This window comes from Schistocerca nitens, chromosome 5 (genome assembly GCF_023898315.1).
Source record: "Schistocerca nitens isolate TAMUIC-IGC-003100 chromosome 5, iqSchNite1.1, whole genome shotgun sequence".
NCBI classification, from domain to species: domain Eukaryota; kingdom Metazoa; phylum Arthropoda; class Insecta; order Orthoptera; family Acrididae; genus Schistocerca; species Schistocerca nitens.
The window spans coordinates 443,026,591-443,045,491 of record NC_064618.1 but is presented as its reverse complement, the minus strand read 5'-3'; the positions used below and the strand labels follow the sequence as shown (position 1 = coordinate 443,045,491).

The window sequence follows — 18,901 nt, the reverse complement described above, 5'->3', positions numbered from 1 at the left end:
TCTTCTAGTGGTAAAGTGCCATTATTCTATCAATGAATTCTTTGAGGACATATATATACTGAAAACTGTGGTATGTGTCTGTGTAGTTGTACTTACAAATGTACATAAAATAATAAAAACTATTATGTCTCTCTCAAAAGAAATTGTATTGTAAATATTGACACATATCCCATACATCAAATTAAATGATATTAAAACAGTTTGTAATGAGATGAATAAATAACATTCCACATTTTACAAGTTATTTATCTTTTGAGTAAACCATGCACATGCACTTCTGAAAAACTGTTGCTGAGTTTCTATTGTGCTTTCTTTCACTGTCATCTGAGATAAGGAACTTTTTGTTGGGTAATTCTTCTGGGGCAAGAAAATTTTTTATCTAGGTGAATAAGGCCATCTGGTGCAAATTTGGAATTTTCAGAACTAAAGTATCTTGAGGGTATTATTTTACCAGTTACGCAATTAACAATGTCATCTGTCTTCATATGCCTTTTGCATATTAAAGAAAACCATAAAAGGTATAGCCAAACACAGGATGTCGTTGTTGTGGTCTTCAGCCCAAAGACTGCTTTGATGCAGCTCTCCATACTACTCTATCTTGTGCAAGCTTCTTCATCACCAGGTAAGCACTGCAATCTACATCCCTCTGAATCTGCTTACTATATTAATCTCTTGGTCTCCCTCTATGATATTTATGCCCCACGCTTTCCTCCAGTACTAAACTGGTGATTCTTTGATGCCTCAGAATGTGTCCTACCAACTGTTCCCTCCTTTTAGTCAGGATGTACCACAAATTTCTCTTCTGCAAAATTCTATTCAATACTACTACCCATCTAATTTTCAGCATTCTTCCATAGCACCATGATTCAAAAGGTTCTTTTCTCTTACTGTCTAAACTGCTTATCGTACATGTTTCACTACCATACGTGGTTACACTCCACACAAATACTTTCAGAAAGGACTTCTTGACACTTAAATCTATACCTGATGTTAACAAATTTCTCTTCTTTCTTGCCTGTCTACATTTTATATTCTCCCTACTTTGACAATCATCAATTTTTTTTCCCAAATAGCAAAACTCGTTTACTACTTTAAGTGTCTCATTTCCTAATCTAATCCCCTCAGCATCACCTGATTTAATTCAACTACATTCCATTATCCTCATATTGCTTTTGTTGGTATTCATCTTATATCCTCCTTTCAAGATACTGCCCATTCTGTTCATTTTTCTTCCAAGTCCTTTGCTGTCTCTGACAGAATTACAATGTCATAAGCAAGCATCAAAGTTTTTATAACTTCTCCCTGGACTTTAATTCCTACTCCAAATTTTTCTTTTGTTTCCTTAACCACTTGCTCAATATCCAGGGTGTTACAAAAAGGAACGGCCAAACTTTCAGGAAACATTCCTCACACACAAAGAAAGAAAATATGTTATGTGGACATGTGTCCGGAAACGCTTACTTTCCATGTTAGAGCTCATTTTATTACTTCTCTTCAAATCACATTAATCATGGAATGGAAACACACAGCAACAGAATGTACTAGCGTGACTTCAAACACTTTGTTACAGGAAATGTTCAAAATGTCCTCCGTTACCGTGGATACATGCATCCACCCTCCGTCACATGGAATCCCTGATGCGCTGATGCAGCCCTGGAGAATGGCGTATTGTATCACAGCCGTCCACAATACGAGCACGAAGAGTCTCGACATTTGGTACCGGGGTTGCGTAGACAAGAGCTTTCAAATGGCCCCATAAATGAAAGTCAAGATGGTTGAGGTCAGGAGAGCGTGGAGGCCATAGAATTGGTGCGCCTCTACCAATCCATCAGTCACCGAATCTGTTGTTGAGAAGCGTACGAACACTTCGACTGAAATGTGCAGGAGCTCCATCGTGCATGAGCCACATGTTGTGTCGTACTTGTAAAGGCACATGTTCTAGCAGCACTGGTAGAGTATCCCGTATGAAATCATGATAATGTGCTCCATTGAGCGTAGGTGGAAGAACATGGGGCACAATCAAGACATCACCAACAATGCCTGCCCAAAAGTTCACAGAAAATCTGTGTTGATGATGTGATTGCACAATTGCATGCAGATTCTCGTCAGTCCACACATGTTGATTGTGAAAATTTACAATTTGATCACGTTGGAATGAAGCCTCATCCGTAAAGAGAACATTTGCACTGAAATGAGGATTGACACATTGTTGAATGAACCATTTGCAGAAGTGTACCCGTGGAGGCCAATCAGCTGCTGATAGTGCCTGCACACGCTGTACATGGTACGGAAAAAACTGGTTCTCCCGTAGCACTCTCAATACAGTGACATGGTCAATGTTACCTTGTACAGCAGCAACTTCTCTGATGCTGACATTAGGGTTATTGTCAACTGCACGAAGAATTGCCTCGTCCATTGCAGGTGTCCTCGTCGTTCTAGGTCTTCCCCAGTCGCGAGTCATAGGCTGGAATGTTCCATGCTCCCTAAGACGCCGATCAATTGCTTCGAACGTCATCCTGTCGGGACACCTTCGTTCTGGAAATCTGTCTCGATACAAACATACCGCGCCACGGCTATTGCCCCGTGCTAATCCATACATCAAATGGGCATCTGCCAACTCCGCATTTGTAAACATTGCACTGACTGCAAAACCACGTTCGTGATGAACACTAACCTGTTGATGCTACGTACTGATGTGTTTGATGCTAGTACTGTAGAGCAATGAGTTGCATGTCAACACAAGCATTACCTTCCTTCAATTGGGCCAACTGGCGGTGAATCGAGGAAGTCAGTACATACTGACGAAACTAAAATGAGCTCTAACCTGGAAATTAAGCGTTTCCGGACACATGTCCACATAACATCTATTCTTTATTTGTGTGTGAGGAATGTTTCCTGAAAGTTTGGCTGTACCTTTTTGTAGCACCCTGTATAGGTTAAATAACATCGGGAACAGGCTACAACCCTGTCTCACTCCCTTCTCAACCATTGCTTCCTTTTCATTCCCCTTGACTCTTATAATGGCCATCTGGCTTCTGAACAAATTGTAAATAGCCTTTTGCTCCATGTATTTTACCCCTGCCACCTTTAGTATTTGAAAGAGAGTATTCCAGTAAACACTGTCAAAAGCATTCTCTAAGTCTACAAATGATATAAACATAGGTTTTCCTTTCCTTAACCTATCTTCCATGAGAAGTTGTAGGGTCAGTATTGCCTCACATCACTGAATTCAAGTGAACTGGCTGTTACAGCAGTTGAAGCTACTGAATAATATGAAGCCTAGGTATTGCCCATAGTAAAATTCATAACATTAGGGCTAGTCTTTGATTGCGTCCTCCACATTTGTATATCTGACTCTTCACTCCGGGTTAAATTAAGCAATGGAAAATCAGGATGGAATAATGACAATATTATGATAAGGAAGACTGCTACTCACCGTAAAGTGGACATGTTGGATTGCAGATAGGCACAATGAAAAGACTCCTAAATATATGATTTTTCAGCCCAAAGACCTTCTCCTAAAGTAGAGGACACACATACACATCCACACAAGCCAACTCATACACCCATGTCCATTGTCTCTAGCCACCAAGGCAGTGAATGAATGTGTGCTGACTACTTTAGAATAGCACCTTGTGGCCAAAAGCTCATATGTTTAGCAGTCTTTTGGCATGTCTGTCTGTAACTCAACATCTCCACCACAAAGATTGAGTAGCAGTCTATCCTGTTCATAATACTGACTTAACTCCGAGTTAGTTTGATAGCAGCAGTACTTCTTTAACATGCCAGTAATCAGCTGAGTGTTGTGCTGACCCTTCTACCTGTTACTATGCTGGTAAATTTCTTCTGTTATATGCACATCCTCTGATAGTGGCATATTTTGCAGCTTGTAGCATTATTTCTCCATCTTTGACATATCTGAATATTACTCATGAAGCATAGCATTATGCTATGTCTAGTGTCTGGTGGATCATGCATGGCAAATAAATTAATCTATTACACCACTGGTTCCCACTACATATCTACTATGCTATTTGGAATACTTGGAAAAGAACTAAAAGCCACACTCAGGTGCTAAAAATTAATAACTCCCAACCATGTGGATCACACCAGCTAACATGTCTGAATGCCACAACACCTGTAAGTAGGATCTTTCTGCAAGCACTGTTCTTAGATTATTTTATGCTTCAATACACCAACAAATTGGGCAACTTCATTTACAGTGTGGTCTCGGGCAAGCCCAAACACGACAGTTCCTTATGCCATTCTGTTATGTCTCCATATCAATCTGTCTCACTGCACTGTTTCCATAAAACCAACTGGCGCATACAAAACACTTAACTGCTTTGATTTAAATTAGTGGTTGAGGATCACAAGACCAATACAAGCTCCCCACCAAATGTGCCATATTTTGCAACTGCGCTCATTTAAGTGGCTAATGGGTTGTTTGATGAGCTTATATGATGTGGTCTGTGCTGGAGATATAGGCTGACCACTTAGAGGTTTATAATTGAATTCAAGGATTCCTCTATGATATAGAAAAAGTTTTTTAGGACAGAACAACTTTAATATTCATTTGAAAATGCTTCTGCATCTGTCAGATATATTCCCATGGGCAGATTTTCATAGTGTATATTTTCTTCTTTCTGTGACAAAGTTAGAGTCAGTAAACAAAAGTTTAGATCATTTTCTTCATAGCATTGTATTTGCAGCAGTAACTGTATTACTCTCACACTAAAATGGACTGTTGACAACAAATTGTATCAGTGAATAAATGTACTGTGAGGTTGTTAACATGCTTACAAGATGTATATGTGGGAACCTCATACATAACTGCAATTTTGTGTGTGTGTGTGTGTGTGTGTGTGTGTGTGTGTGTGTGTGTAATGAATACTTTTAATCCAAGTGAGAAATTATCCAAGACTATTGTCCAATGGGATACCGGTGACTGGACTAATACTAGCTTACTGACTTCTATGCACCAAAACTGGCAACAATTGTTATGGTAAAAGGATATGAGTCTGTTGAGTCTGAATGTTTTATCAGGTGTACTACATGTTGTTTTTTCTCTAGTTTAAGTTTACATTAATGTGCATTCCCATGAACTTAAAACTTCCTACTCAGTTTATTATTTTATTCAGACAAATTACATTAGTAGGAAGTAGGATATACTTGACAGTACATAAGTGGATCACCTATGTTTTTTTTTAAAGCTTATAGCTAATCAGTTTGTTCAAAATCAATTTCTAACTTAACAAAAACATTGTGTATTACTTATGCTTTTTTCTTGGCTTGGCAATAATGTTTGTATCACCTGCATAACAACTAATTTGGTCTGATGCAAATAAAATGATATAGCTCATTAACACAGAACAAAGACAGTAATGAGCCGACGACTGAACTCAGTAGGAGTTCACATAACTCAGTAGCTCCAAGTACTGTAGTAGCCAGTTCATATTACTCTAGTAATCATATTTTTTTAAACTTATTTATTCACCATCTTTAAGCATTTACTTTCAATAATTTTCAACATCAGTAATTTAAAAACAATTTTTACAGAGTGGACTGACATGTCAGATAAAATGGTTCATGAACCACTGACCATTCTCTCTAAGCAGTCAATAATGCTATGGCTACAGTTATTTCTAATGAGAGCAGAAACAAGAGTGCACCTAGGACTTATGACCTTACCTGGGAATGAGGGGATGGAGGAAATTGGAGGGGGGGTAAATTATGTTAGATTAGTAATGAACAACAAAACAATTTTGAGATTTTATGATGAATGATTCTGGGTGCAGTTGCTACTAACGCAATATTAATTACATATTCTGGCTTTCTTCAGACTAATATTGAGTGAATACCTCTGTCTGCATGAGGCAGATTCGGTTTCCAAAGATTCTTTTTCTAGGGACTGGAAGGTGGGTCTGCATAAATCTTAGCCATAGTATCCTGCATTGAGTTTCCAGTAGTCATTATTTCAAACAATTTTCAAAATAAGCTCTTGAAACAAGCAATATATATATTTTTTCTTTTTGTATGGACTGATCTGACAAATGCTCAATACTTATCTTCTGAAATGAACCCAGGTAATTTTTAGAAGATAAAAATAGTATAGCAATGATGAAATTTGAAAAAATTAATAACATGCAGTCATTAAAAAGTTATTGACAGTGTGGGTGAGTGTGAACACTTCTATAAAGAACCAGAGATTGTCATTACTGTAAACCCATCTAGAAATTGAATAAAAGGATCTTTCTTTGCTTAATCCATACTGCTGAAAATAAAGCATCTGAATTTCAATAATATTAGAAAGAGGAGTAGATACAAATTATCCACAGATCTCTCTATTTATTATTAGATTTTCAGTGGCTCCCAAATTAATGAATAATGTAATACATGTCACACACTTAAATTGTACTTGTGCCTCTGGTGAGTCCGCAGAGTTTCTAGCATACATACAATCTTATACAACATTTGAAAATAATGTACAAAAATGATCCGCTGGAACGAACAATGTTATTGTCTGTCAAGCAACAATTTATACAAAACTACATCCTTCAGCAACACATTTAAAAACATCCATTTATTCAGGTACGCGTTCTCTGACCCAATCACTCCAGGCTTTAAGCTCTTGCCTCTTTAGTTCATGCAATGCATTCTTGATAGTGTGGAACTGACCCTTAACACCAAGTTTCTCTAGATTCTTAAAGGTTTCTTCACCCCATGTCAAGGGCACTAGGTCATCTCTATCACCATGACACATAAACAAAGGTGGGAATTCTTGCTGTTCCTTGTAGCTCTCCAAATGCTACAAAAGTTACATTACAAATTAGTGTCAACATTACACACAGGTTCTCATAAATTAAGGAAAAAAGTTGCAAAACAGTAATAAGTCAAGGAAACAGAAAATAAATGACACAGAAGTTGGGTGTATTACAACAGCTGTGCTGTAGAAAGTTACCACATTCAAACCAAACGTGTTGTAATTTGTATCATTTGTAGACAACTAACAAATGCATAACCAAAATAAAGAAACAGTTTATGCTATGAGAAAAAGAGGAGACAACTAGGATAGCATGCTTGAGGAAAAGGCAATGAGGTATATGAGTGGTAGAGCACTGCAAGCATGTGCCCAATCTGCATGGCATTCATGTGGCTGTGGTATGCAAGAGAGAGGGTGAATATACTTCACACAGTTTGACAGAAGTTGCCAAAGATGCCAGACACTAAACTGATCAATGATACAGCTGCTTGCGCAGCTTGCATAGTCATATGGAAACCATGCAGATGTACAAAGGACACAAAGTTGCAGTTTGTGCAGGCTTAATGCTCTTCCATAACCCTCGCAGTGTGTTGCAACATAAATAAATGTCATGTTTCCTTACACACTCAATGAGTGCTCGTCTGGTTAGAAGCAACTGAGACCAAACTGTGCATATAACGAGTGATAACAAATGGCTACCACTTGAGTCTGCTTTCCATGTGGATGCAGTGCTTTAATAAGCAGTGGTGGGGTGTGGGGTAATGAAGAGTGAGCATAACAATGATCCTTATAGCCACAGTTCAATTAATTGACCATGTCTTTATTTTTACCATGATACATACATTTAAAAAATGCAATCAAGGTCCTGGCTGTGTACTGACTTAAACCCACTGTGGACGTGATCACAGCATGCCCAAAAACTTGGATTCCACATGGACAGCTTTTATTTGCTGCCAGTAATCTCATGTGGAGTCAGCTGACACAGGAATGCGTGTACTGATTGCTGAGAGATGAATGCTCACATGCCCTACTTCCATGGGCTCTTACTGTTACTCTGTCAGAGTAATTCAGGGATCCTGAAGTTGATGCATTCTCCAGTCTAATAAAAAAACACATGGACATCCTCAGTCATTCTTCCCTGAGAAACTGGAACTGTAGGGATCAAAGGAAAGTTCTTAACTACTGTTGAGTCCATTGCACTTTCATTGGTCCTACTCCAAGGGCTGTTATTTACTTGACTCACTTCCTTTATATCTTTTGCATCTGCGTTTAACCACCCAATTTCTTAATGTACTTGCTCTATAATAGTATGTACATCTGCACCTTGCTGTCTGTCTGTCATGACTGATTACACAGTTACTCCATTTGCCATCATTGTCATTTGCATACATGCCAAGCAAAGCTGATATCTGCTGTTGTCCTACAATCAATGTTTGGTCTTGCTCTGCTGCACAGCCAAAGAAAAGTGCTCTGACAGAAGAAAATTGTCTGCATCAGCCAGCACTATTTCTGCATTCAGATGTCAAAAAATGGTTCAAATGGTTCTGAGCACTATGGGACTTAACATCTGTGGTCATCAGTCCCCCAGAACTTAGAACTACTTAAACCTAACTAACCTAAGGACATCACACACATCCATGCCCGAGGCAGGATTCGAACCTGCGACCGTAGCAGTCGTGCGGTTCCGGACTGCGCGCCTAGAACCGCTAGACCACCGCAGCCGGCCATTCAGATGTCACACACAGACTTCCAGGAACAGTACCAAACACTACTACAACCGATGGAAGACAAGGTTTTCTTCTCCCCTCAGGAATAGTAAAGGAACACTGGAGATCACATTTATGACAACATTTTATAAAGGATTTCAATCAGATGAATGCTGGTGGGGCCTGGGGCTAATGGTGAGCAAACTGGTAATCAATACTAATAAGCGTAATCTAGTTAACTGCGCAAGTCTTTATTCTTACCACAATACATATATTCACATGCAGGGCCTAGGACCTGGCTGCCTACAGACTTAAACCCAGCATGAATGTCACTGGAGGCAATGATAGCACACCCGATATCTTTGATTCAGCATAGATAACTTTTACTCACTGCCAGTGGCCTCGCATGAAGGTGAGTGCTAGGGGACAAATGTTCTTTCACCCTACCTCCATGGGTTCTTACAGAGGAAACATTTATTAAATGAAGTGCAGAGGTGTGACACTGGCGTACTACATTCAGCTCAAACTCAGACAGATGTCACCAAGTGGTTAAATGTTCGGTCTTTCTGTTGTTCAACAATATTTTCTAATGCAAGTACTGGTATCCAGAAGGAAGGGTTTTATGTCACATGGGTGACAAACTCATTAAAGACAGGGCACTAGCTAGTGTGGTCAATGCAGGGGAAGGAAATTGGTTATGTCCTTTTTTAAGAACTCTCCTGGCATTTGGGTTAATCAATTTAGGATAACAATGGAAAATATAAAGCTTTGTGCCCAGATAAGGATTTTCACCAGGCTCCTCCTGAATCTGAATTCAGTGTCATAATCATTGTGCCACCTACTTTGTTGGTACTCAGAAGGTCCAACCAAGGATGCTGAAGAATAGTCATGGCAAACACTTTCTGTTATACACCAAAAGAAGACCACAATGCCAATGAAATTATGGTCTATCTTTGCTCGAACCATCAGAAAATGATACGATTAAGTACTGCACACAGAAGGCTTTATGATAGTGCTTTGTAAGGCACATAATCAGCTATAGGTACACTGCTTGTTGCTCATAGCAGCAAATAACTTTTATTGTGGATTTAGCAGGACACACACTGGACTACAAAGCAATGAGGAAACATTTTCTACAGACGTGAGTCCCTGATTAGCTGACAAATAACTTCAGGCACATTTTGATTTTGTAAGAAGCTGAAACAAATTAACAGTTACAAAACATCCATCAAAAGAATGCCTTCAGCTGAGATGGTGTCTATGTATGGGGGTTTATATTTTTAGATGGGAGAAAAGACATCATGTAACTACTGCAAAAACTGTTCGACACCTTTTACTCAATACTCTCTTCATCACAGGAAATCCCTACACACAGCATTTGCTTAAAGTTGTAAAAGTAGGCCGGTATTCTGAGTGCAGTTCAGTAGTGTACATTGTGTTTCCAGTCATAGAAAGAAAAAAGTGTTTTTTTTATGCTGTCAACAGACCTTAAAGTTAAATTTCAGTCTTAGACCATATGCATACTGTCACCTTCTGGTAAGAAGAGTTGTCAGCATGTAAATTGTTGTACACCACAGAAACATTATTTGAACATCCAACCATTATTGTGAGACACAAAACACTGAAGGTATGCCTCATAGTGGTTTCCCATCAACTGATGGTCATTATCTACAAATTATGGCTCATAAGTCTCCAAGGAGAAGAAACAGCACTGTGTATTGTCTTTTTAGAGGTAACACAAAGCATTGTATCAATCCAGAAAATACGCAGCTGATTCCACACAATCAATTTGGCCTCTATGCATCCATTACAAACAACAGTACAAACCCTCACCATCACAGTGTACAAAGAAATTTGGTAAAGAGAACACCTGGGATGGAACTTGGGTCAAGAGCCTAAAATTCTCTTTACCAAGTGCAGGATTTGTCTGTTGCTTGATGATCAACATAAAAGGTTGGACACAACTAGGTACCAATTCATATCTCATGCATGCAGTCCTCTGTAGGTTGAGCAGGGAAGTGGGTTAGTCATATTTTGGACCAGTAACATTTACAGATGTCGGACACCTATCATGACCATTAAGGCTAACCTGAGAGCCATGTAGTATTGGACCAACATTTTTATGGTGGATTTGTCTTGAAAAATGACAGTGCTCAAGCAACTGCACCCACCTCATGAACATCTTCCCACATGAAGCAGGAATAAATGGAATGCAATGACTTGTGGTATCTGCTGATACGAATTCAACTGAGTATACATGTGAACAATTTAAACTTGCAGAGATTAGTTTAGATTTAGATTAGTTTTTTGTTCATAGATCCATGCTGAGGAAATCCTCGTGGATGTGGAACATGTCAACTCTTTTTTTTTTTATTTTTTTTAGCTGAAATAACAATACTAATAGTATGAATATATACAATACATCATTTGTTTCTATTAAAAAATTCGTCAATGGAGTAGAAGGAGTTGGCCACTAGTAAGTCTTTCAGGCTCCTTTTAAATTGATCTTTATTTCTAACTAAATTTTTTATGTTTGCTGGCAAATTATTGAAGATGAGTGTTCCTGAGTAGTGGACCCCTTTTTGAACTAAAGTAAGTGCTTTTAAGTCTTTGTGCAGATCATTTTTGTTCCTGGTATTGTATGTATGAACTGAGCTGTTTGTTGGAAAAAGAGATATATTATTTAGGACAATTTTCATTAAGGAGTAAATATACTGAGAGGCAGTGGTTAGTATACCTAGTTCTTTGAAGAGGGAACCGCAAGACCGCTACGGTCGCAGGTTCGAATCCTGCCTCGGGCATGGATGTTTGTGATGTCCTTAGGTTAGTTAGGTTTAACTAGTTCTAAGTTCTAGGGGACTAATGACCTCAGAAGTTGAGTCCCATAGTGCTCAGAGCCATTTGAACCATTTTTTTTGAAGAGGTTTCTACATGACGTCCGTGAATTTACTCCACAAATAATAGGTATTACACGCTTTTGGACTCTAAAAACTTTTGTTTGACTTGAAGAGTTCCCCAAAATATTATACCATATGACATTATGGAATGAAAGTAGGCAAAGTATGCAAGCTTTTTCATTTTTATGTCGCCTATGTCTGCTAACGCTCGAATTGCAAATACAGATTTGTTAAGGCATTTCTGCAGTTCTGTGGTGTGCTCCTCCCAACTGAATTTATTATCAAGTTGTAATCCCAGGAATTTAAGACTGTCAACCTCTTCTATCTGCTCTTCTTCATACTTTATGCATATGCTGGGTGGAAACCTCTTACAGGTTCTGAATTGCATGTAGTGAGTCTTTTCAAAGTTTAATGTCAATGAGTTGGTTTTAACCATTTATTAATATCCATGAAAATATCATTAGCAGATCTTTCTAGAACTACACTCGACATACTATTTATTGCAATACATGTGTCATCTGCAAACAAAACGAACTCTGCTTCTGGCAGTGAAATGGCACACACTGAAATCTCCACATCACAGCACTTGAACATGCCAAAAGAGAAACTAAAATAACACGGTGCAGCCCACAGATAAAGTGGAGATAGGCTGCACCTTTTTGCTCATGTTCACGACCAAATACCATGATACAGGAATTTCAACATGTACCAGGACTGCACACATGTACCCTGTAAACAAGCAAAAACTTAATTATGTAATTTTATTTTTCTAAGATGATAATTAAAACTATATAACTATCCAACATATTTCAACTTGGATAGTGTCTATTCCTTATATGTGAATTGAAGTGGAGCATTGGTAGTGTAACTGCAGAAAGATAAATGAAACTCAAAAATGGAAAACTGGTCCCACTTCTACATCATAGTCAAGACTACTGGTCACCTACTGGGCATTCACACTTATACAAGTATCATTACAAACTCTGGAGGTCATTTTTTATTAAGTACTGGACAACAACAATGGCCACTGAGATCAATAAAATATGATATACCATTACAACTCAACTCTAGGCAACAAAGATAATGGCAATAATCATTTAAGCCTGTAACTTTAATTTTACATGATTAATATATCAAGTATATTTTACCAGTTACATTTTATTTGCTGCATAATACGTGGTAAGGCATTTCTATGCTCATTTATTTAGCTGTCACTTTATGATTGAAATCCATGCTTACCTTATAAACAACTGAATTGTAGTTGAGGAAGGACGACAAGGCAAAAACTCCTGCCACCTGTGGTTTCAACCTGTATCCAACATGAATGGCCATTGCTCCTCCCATTGAAAAACCACCTTAAAAAAGTGTCATCCAAAAAATTAGTACTTTGAATGTTTCATAATAAACATCGCTATATCTTTCCTTAATACAGTCATTAACTACTTGAGTTCTATTACGCAATGCCACTTCACAAAAAAACATATTATGTGTGTTCAGAATTTCATTTAATGAAGCCACTGTAATTATACTAATTATAACTACATACTGAGAATTTCTTTAATAAGATGCCATTTTGTGGGTACAGATTTTCAGAAGTGGTAAGGTTATTGATCTCAATAAGAATTAAATTCTGGCTTATAGAGGTTTTATTTTGTAGCAGAAGTTTTATTATATAGCACTTAATTTCTTAATATTATTCTTAGTTTAGAAAACAAATACACAGCAATGCAAAAAATTTCTTTCTCAAACTTTATACATGCATTATTCGATGTTGAGGCTAATTACACACATGTACTGCTCTGGGAAAGAATCATTATATAAAAAATACCTATTATTATGTGTTCAAGAGGAATTCCAGACATGACCTCCTTCTCAATCAAATTTACTACTTCTTTTCCCATTGGCTCTATTGTGTCTAGATGTTCAGGTACATCAGGAGAAATATTTTCACGGTCAAACCACACATGACTAGGCTGAAAATTATACAGATGAAATGACAATTACTTTTGTATTCAAGACATGAAACAAGTGGATTATGACACTGAGTGAGCAATTAATAGCTATGGTCTTATAATAAATAGCCCAATTGTATGGTACTTTAAATTGATTCTACTTGTTGAAGTATTTGATTTGACAGGAAAACATCAGATTACAGGATGGATACCAGAGACTGCCATCTGGTTTCTGTACAAGTTGTAAATAGCCTTTCACTCCCTGTATTTTACCTCTCCTACTTCCATAATTTCAAAGAGAGTATTCCAGTCAACATTGTTAAAAGGAGACATGAAAAGGAAGTGGTGGATGAGAAGGGAGTGAGACAGGATTGCAACTTATTCCAGATGTTATTTAATCTGTACATTGAGCAAGCGGCAAAGGAAACTGTTGTAATTAGGTATAAGTTCAACACAAGCAGTAGACTAAACACAACTTTATTCCACAAAAGCATTAACAACTTGAACACAGTATTTAAGTAACATTCAACAGGAACCAATTATGTACACGAAGAGCTGTAGGAATACACATAGAGAAATGAGGACTGGGGACTGTGGCTTGTTCTGACAGTGATCTCTCTCTGCAGGTGACACAGCACTGCCACACGCACAGTGAGTTTTGAAAGTATGCACACATATCACTGCATTCCTCCTGTCTTAGAGAGATTACAGATTGTTGAGATGTCCATGCTGTCGTTGTCTGCTGGGCTCTGTTTAAGTTGGCACGCTGCAACGGGACCATATGGTCTGAAGTGCTTCGGACACAGACGCATTCTGCACCCACCTTTTTGTGCCAAACCATATGACAACATTGGTGATACTGGGGCTGTTCCTGTGTCAACCGTGGGCATCGGCTATAGTGATGGTGCCACAGTGCTGACGATACTGGTATCAGCAGTTGCTCAGGAATGGGTGACAGAATCCCTGACAGCGGTATCAGAAGCGATAGAGGAACTGCCAGTTTGGGCAGCAGCAGGTGATGTGATGCCCAATGTGGAATTTGGTACCATAGAGAAAAACATGGTATTTCTTCACAGCACATACAGTAGCCAAAGCTTCCTTTTCTATCTGAGAGTACCTAGTTTGAGCAGAAGTCAGCATTTCTGAGGCATAAGCAGTAGGCCGCTCACAGTCATTGGGGACATCAATGAGCCAGTGGTGCCCCCAACCCATACTGTGAAGCATCCATACCAAGGACAAAGTAGAGGCCTGATTGGTATGTCACTAGGCAGGGCGCAGACTGTAACATGGTCTTAAGCGTGAAAAACATGGTTTCACAAGCCGGCGACCAGAGACATTGAGCCCCTTTGTGCAGCAAAGCATATAACAGCTGCGCAACTGTCGCTGCCCCAGACAAAAACTTGTGGCAGTAGGCGACTTTGCCTAGAAGAACCTGAAGTTCTTTGACAGACATAAGGCATGGAAGTGACACAATAGCAGAAACATGTTGATGGTGTGCTTTGAGACCCTCACAAGAAACTTCAAACCCAAGACAAATGATAGAAGGCACCAGAAACTACAATATCATCCAAATAGTTTGCACAACAAGATGTCCCAAAAAATGTTGAAAAACAGCGAGAGTGCTGGCAAAGTCAAAAGGCAACCGCAAGTACTGGTACAGTCCGAAAGGGGTATTGACATCTAGCATATGTTATGACTCTGTATCTAAAAGAAGTTTGAGAAATATTGGCCACCTGATAACTTCGCAAACAGTTCATGAAGGTGCGGTATCGGGTATGTATCCACTAAAGACCGTGCATTCACTGCAGTGGTGTAATCAAGCTAGTGTTTTCTTTACTATAACTAAGGGGGTAGACCATTCACTTGATGCCACAGGCCGAACAATGCCAGATTCCGTGAGATGATCTAATTCATCATTCACTTGTTCCCTGAGTGCCACTGGAACCAGATGGGCACAGAATAAATGGAGCTGATCAGAAGGTTTAATTCTAACAAGCACTTGAAAATTGTTGGTACACCCCAATCCACGACAGAACAAAGAGTAAAACTCAGAATATAATGCATCTAACTGTGTATATGGCACTTGTTGAGACACTAAATTCACTTCATCTGAAATGGTAAAACCAACAATTTAAAGCCATCTAATCCAAAAAGATTCTCCATAGGTGTGTTACTTACAATAAAAAATGTAAGTAATCAGACTACTGACTTGTAGGTCACTGTAGCAGAGAACTGGCCGAGAATAGGAGTACTCTGTTTATTGTAATTTTCTAACTTTCAAGGCACAGGAAGAAGCGCAGGAAAGCCCAAGTCGATATAGTTTGTAAGTGTAATAAGGTTATCACAACTCTTGAATCTACTTGCATGTACAGAACTTTACAAAAAACCATAACATCAGTGAAAAACTTGTTTGGTGCAACAGAAATAGTTGATACAATGTTTACATCCATATCCATATCAGGATTGTTGTGCTGAATTTTTGCATTACAAACAGAAGCAATGTGACCTTTTTTCAGAAATTATGACAGGTAGCTCAGCATTTTGGGCATTCTGGACACTCGTGGTTAACGAAAAAATAAGGGCAAGATGGGAGCATGTAACACACATGTTGCTGGTTACTGGCCTGTTTACTTTGTTGGTGCAGTTGCTGCTGGGAGCGAGGCCGCAGCCTTGATGCTGTGATTGTGTGCGGATCGCTGTGACCATGTCTTCCTCCTGCAAACTATCTGAACCTTGATCTAGAAGATTGCTGACACTTCTAACCATAACTCAATTTGGTTACCCACAGATTGTGACACCTCAAACGACTGTGCAATACCCAAAACCTAGGAGAAGGGTGGATTTTCACAATGGAGGGCACACTCTACCACCTCACAATCCAGAGCTAAGCAAATGATATAGCACCTCTCACCATCTGATCAGCATATGGCTCTTTACGCACATCAGACATAAAATGACAATGACAATTAAACCCATGGAGCTCAATATGATTGATGTTGTTGCCTCCTAAAGCAGTAAAACTCAACCCAAGATGCAATAACATGCATGTGCTTACAATAGTACTTTGAAAGAAGTTAACACATGTTAAAGAAGACCGAGTGTGAAAAGGGGTGAGATGACATAAGACTTTGTACATTCTTGGCGATATCCACGAAAGGAACAAGGCACAACAAAAAATAGTGCCTGTAATCCTAAAAGCTTGAAAGTGTTGTTGCAGATGTGTTCTTGCATGCATCCCATTCCTCAATGGACTCACTGTATGTAGAAAATGGAGGTGGGTAAACCGTGGGGACCGCTGAGGGTGAAACTGCAGCCAAGAAACAGCTGGACCATCCAGTTGCTGAGCATGCTTCCCAACATGATGTTCTACATTTCAATGACTGCTTCAAAGCCTATGCTATCTGGATCCTTCACACCAGCACCAGATTTTCTGATTTTCACTGGTGGGAACTCTCCCTACAGTATATCCTGTGTCCCCATAACTCTCCTGACCTCAACCTTCATTAGTCATTGTCCTTAACCCACCCACTCCCTTCCCTGTTCCCAATCCAGCACTACACAGCCCTCTGTTCCGCCAATGCACCCACAGTCTTTTTTCTTCTCTCCTTTTCTGCTGCCATGCCTCTACCCACACCCTTCCCCCTCCCCACTGTCTCCCTCGCAGCAACCCCTCCCCTCCCCCCAGGCCTGCCCACGGTCTGACCATCCGACTGCACCTAGCTGCCCTACCCTCTTTTCACCTCGTCCCTGTATGCTCCCACAAGCAGCACTTTACCATCCCCCACCCCTACCCTGCTACCCTCCTCATCCCCACCCCAGCCTCCTCCTTACCCCCACCACCCAGTCACACTGTTGAAAAGGCTATTCTGGAAGCCATTGAGCAAACAGAGTGCAAGCAATTGCAGATTTTGATGCATGTTGGAACAAATGATGCCTCTCATCTGGGCTCCAAGGCCTTATTTGGATCATTCTAGAAACCAGAAGAGAAGGTTGAGAAGACCCGCACTGTGCACAGAGTTTCAACAAGGCTCATAATTTGAAGCATTGTCACCAAACTGATCTTGGCCATTTGGTTCTGAGTCAAGTGAAAGGAGTGAACCAGATACTTCAAAAGTTCTGTGACAAGATGGACTGTGACCTCCTGGACTTGTATCATGGTGTTTAGAACTATAGGGGTGCCCCTAAGAGGGTCATGTGCACACTACAGATCAGAGGCTGCTATCCAGGTAGCTGACTGTGTGTGGGATCCAAGAATGCATGCAAGAGGTTTTTTTTTTTTTTTTTTTTTTTTACATTAAGTGATTCTGCATCCAACAAAAAACCCAGAAGTGTCAGTGTAAGATCAAAAGATATTACTCCCACAGATGACAGTATTAAAATCCTAGTGGTTAACAGCCGAAGCATTCACAAAAAAGTGCCACTGTTAGAATTGCTCCTGAAGAACAGTGAAGCTCACATAATAACAGGTACACAAAGCTGGCTGAAACCTGCAGTTGATAGCAGTCAGATTTTTGGGGGAAATTTAAAAGCATACCAAAAGGTTAGGCTAATGGGAAATGGAGATAGCATATTTGTTGCAATAGACAAGAAACTCAAATCCACGAAGATAGAAATTGAAGCTGCCTGTGAGATTTTTTTTGCAGATGATGAAGCTACCTATAATGAAGTACTGTCTGAAAGAAGCTGCAAAAATATTCAGTCAGATCTAGAGAAGATTTCAAGATGGTCACAAATACTGGCAACTTGCTTTAAATGTACATTAATGTAAACCTCTGCACTTCACAAAATGAAAAAAAAGTATCCTCTAACAATGACTCACAGCTGGAGTGAGTCAGCTTATACAAATACCTGGGTGTAACACTTTGTAGGGATATGAAAGGCAGACTTTGGTTTATTAGCAGAATACTGTGGAAATACAATTTATCTACAAAACAGATTGCTTACAAATCACTTGTGCGACCCATCCAAGAATATTGCTTAAATCTACAGGACTAACACAAGATAATGAACATATGAGGGTGGTTTGATAAGTCTGGTAAAGAAGCAAGAAAAATGTTTGTTTTGTAAACAATACACCTTACTTCTTGACCGAATGTCCTCTGAGGGATACACACTTATTCCAGCAACCCTCCAGCTTTTCAGTCCCACTGGAAGAATAGTTTCTATGAAAGTGTAAAAAATATTCATTGACTGTAGCTATAATTTCCTCATTTGACGAAAATTTCTTCCCAGCAAGCCAAAGTTTCAAGTTAGCGAACAGAAAGAGCTCACTTGGGGGTTGAGTCTGGTGAATATGGTGGATGAGAAACCAATTCAAAGTCCAATTCATGCACTTTCGCCATTATCATCACTGATGTGTAGGATGGTGCACTCTAATGGTGAAAGGGTTTTTTTTTTTTCCCTTGCAACCTTGATCTTTTTTCAGCCGACACAATTTTCAAAGGAGCCCACACTGAAGCATAATAGGTACTTTAATGGTTCTGCCTTTTTCTAAGTAATCTATGAGGACTATTCTACAGTAATCCCAAAAAACAGTGCCCATTGCCTTAACAGCTCACAGAATGGTCCTTGCCTTCTTTGGCG

The 18,901-nt window shown here is 39.3% G+C and overlaps 1 protein-coding gene across 2 annotated transcripts in view; it reads right to left on the bottom strand.

The window, feature by feature from the left end:
- Window positions 1–6,328: 6,328 nt before the first annotated feature.
- Window positions 6,329–18,901, bottom strand: part of LOC126259365 (lysophospholipase-like protein 1) — a 59,727-nt gene continuing 47,154 nt past the window's right edge. For both annotated transcript variants that reach the window (XM_049956104.1, XM_049956105.1), the window contains exons 3-5: window positions 13,195–13,339; window positions 12,606–12,721; window positions 6,329–6,808 (exon numbers count right to left, since the gene is read on the bottom strand). In XM_049956104.1, the coding sequence (XP_049812061.1) occupies window positions 6,584–6,808; window positions 12,606–12,721; window positions 13,195–13,339 (486 nt within the window). In that variant the 3' untranslated portion in view covers window positions 6,329–6,583. The remainder of the gene's footprint in view (window positions 6,809–12,605; window positions 12,722–13,194; window positions 13,340–18,901) is intronic.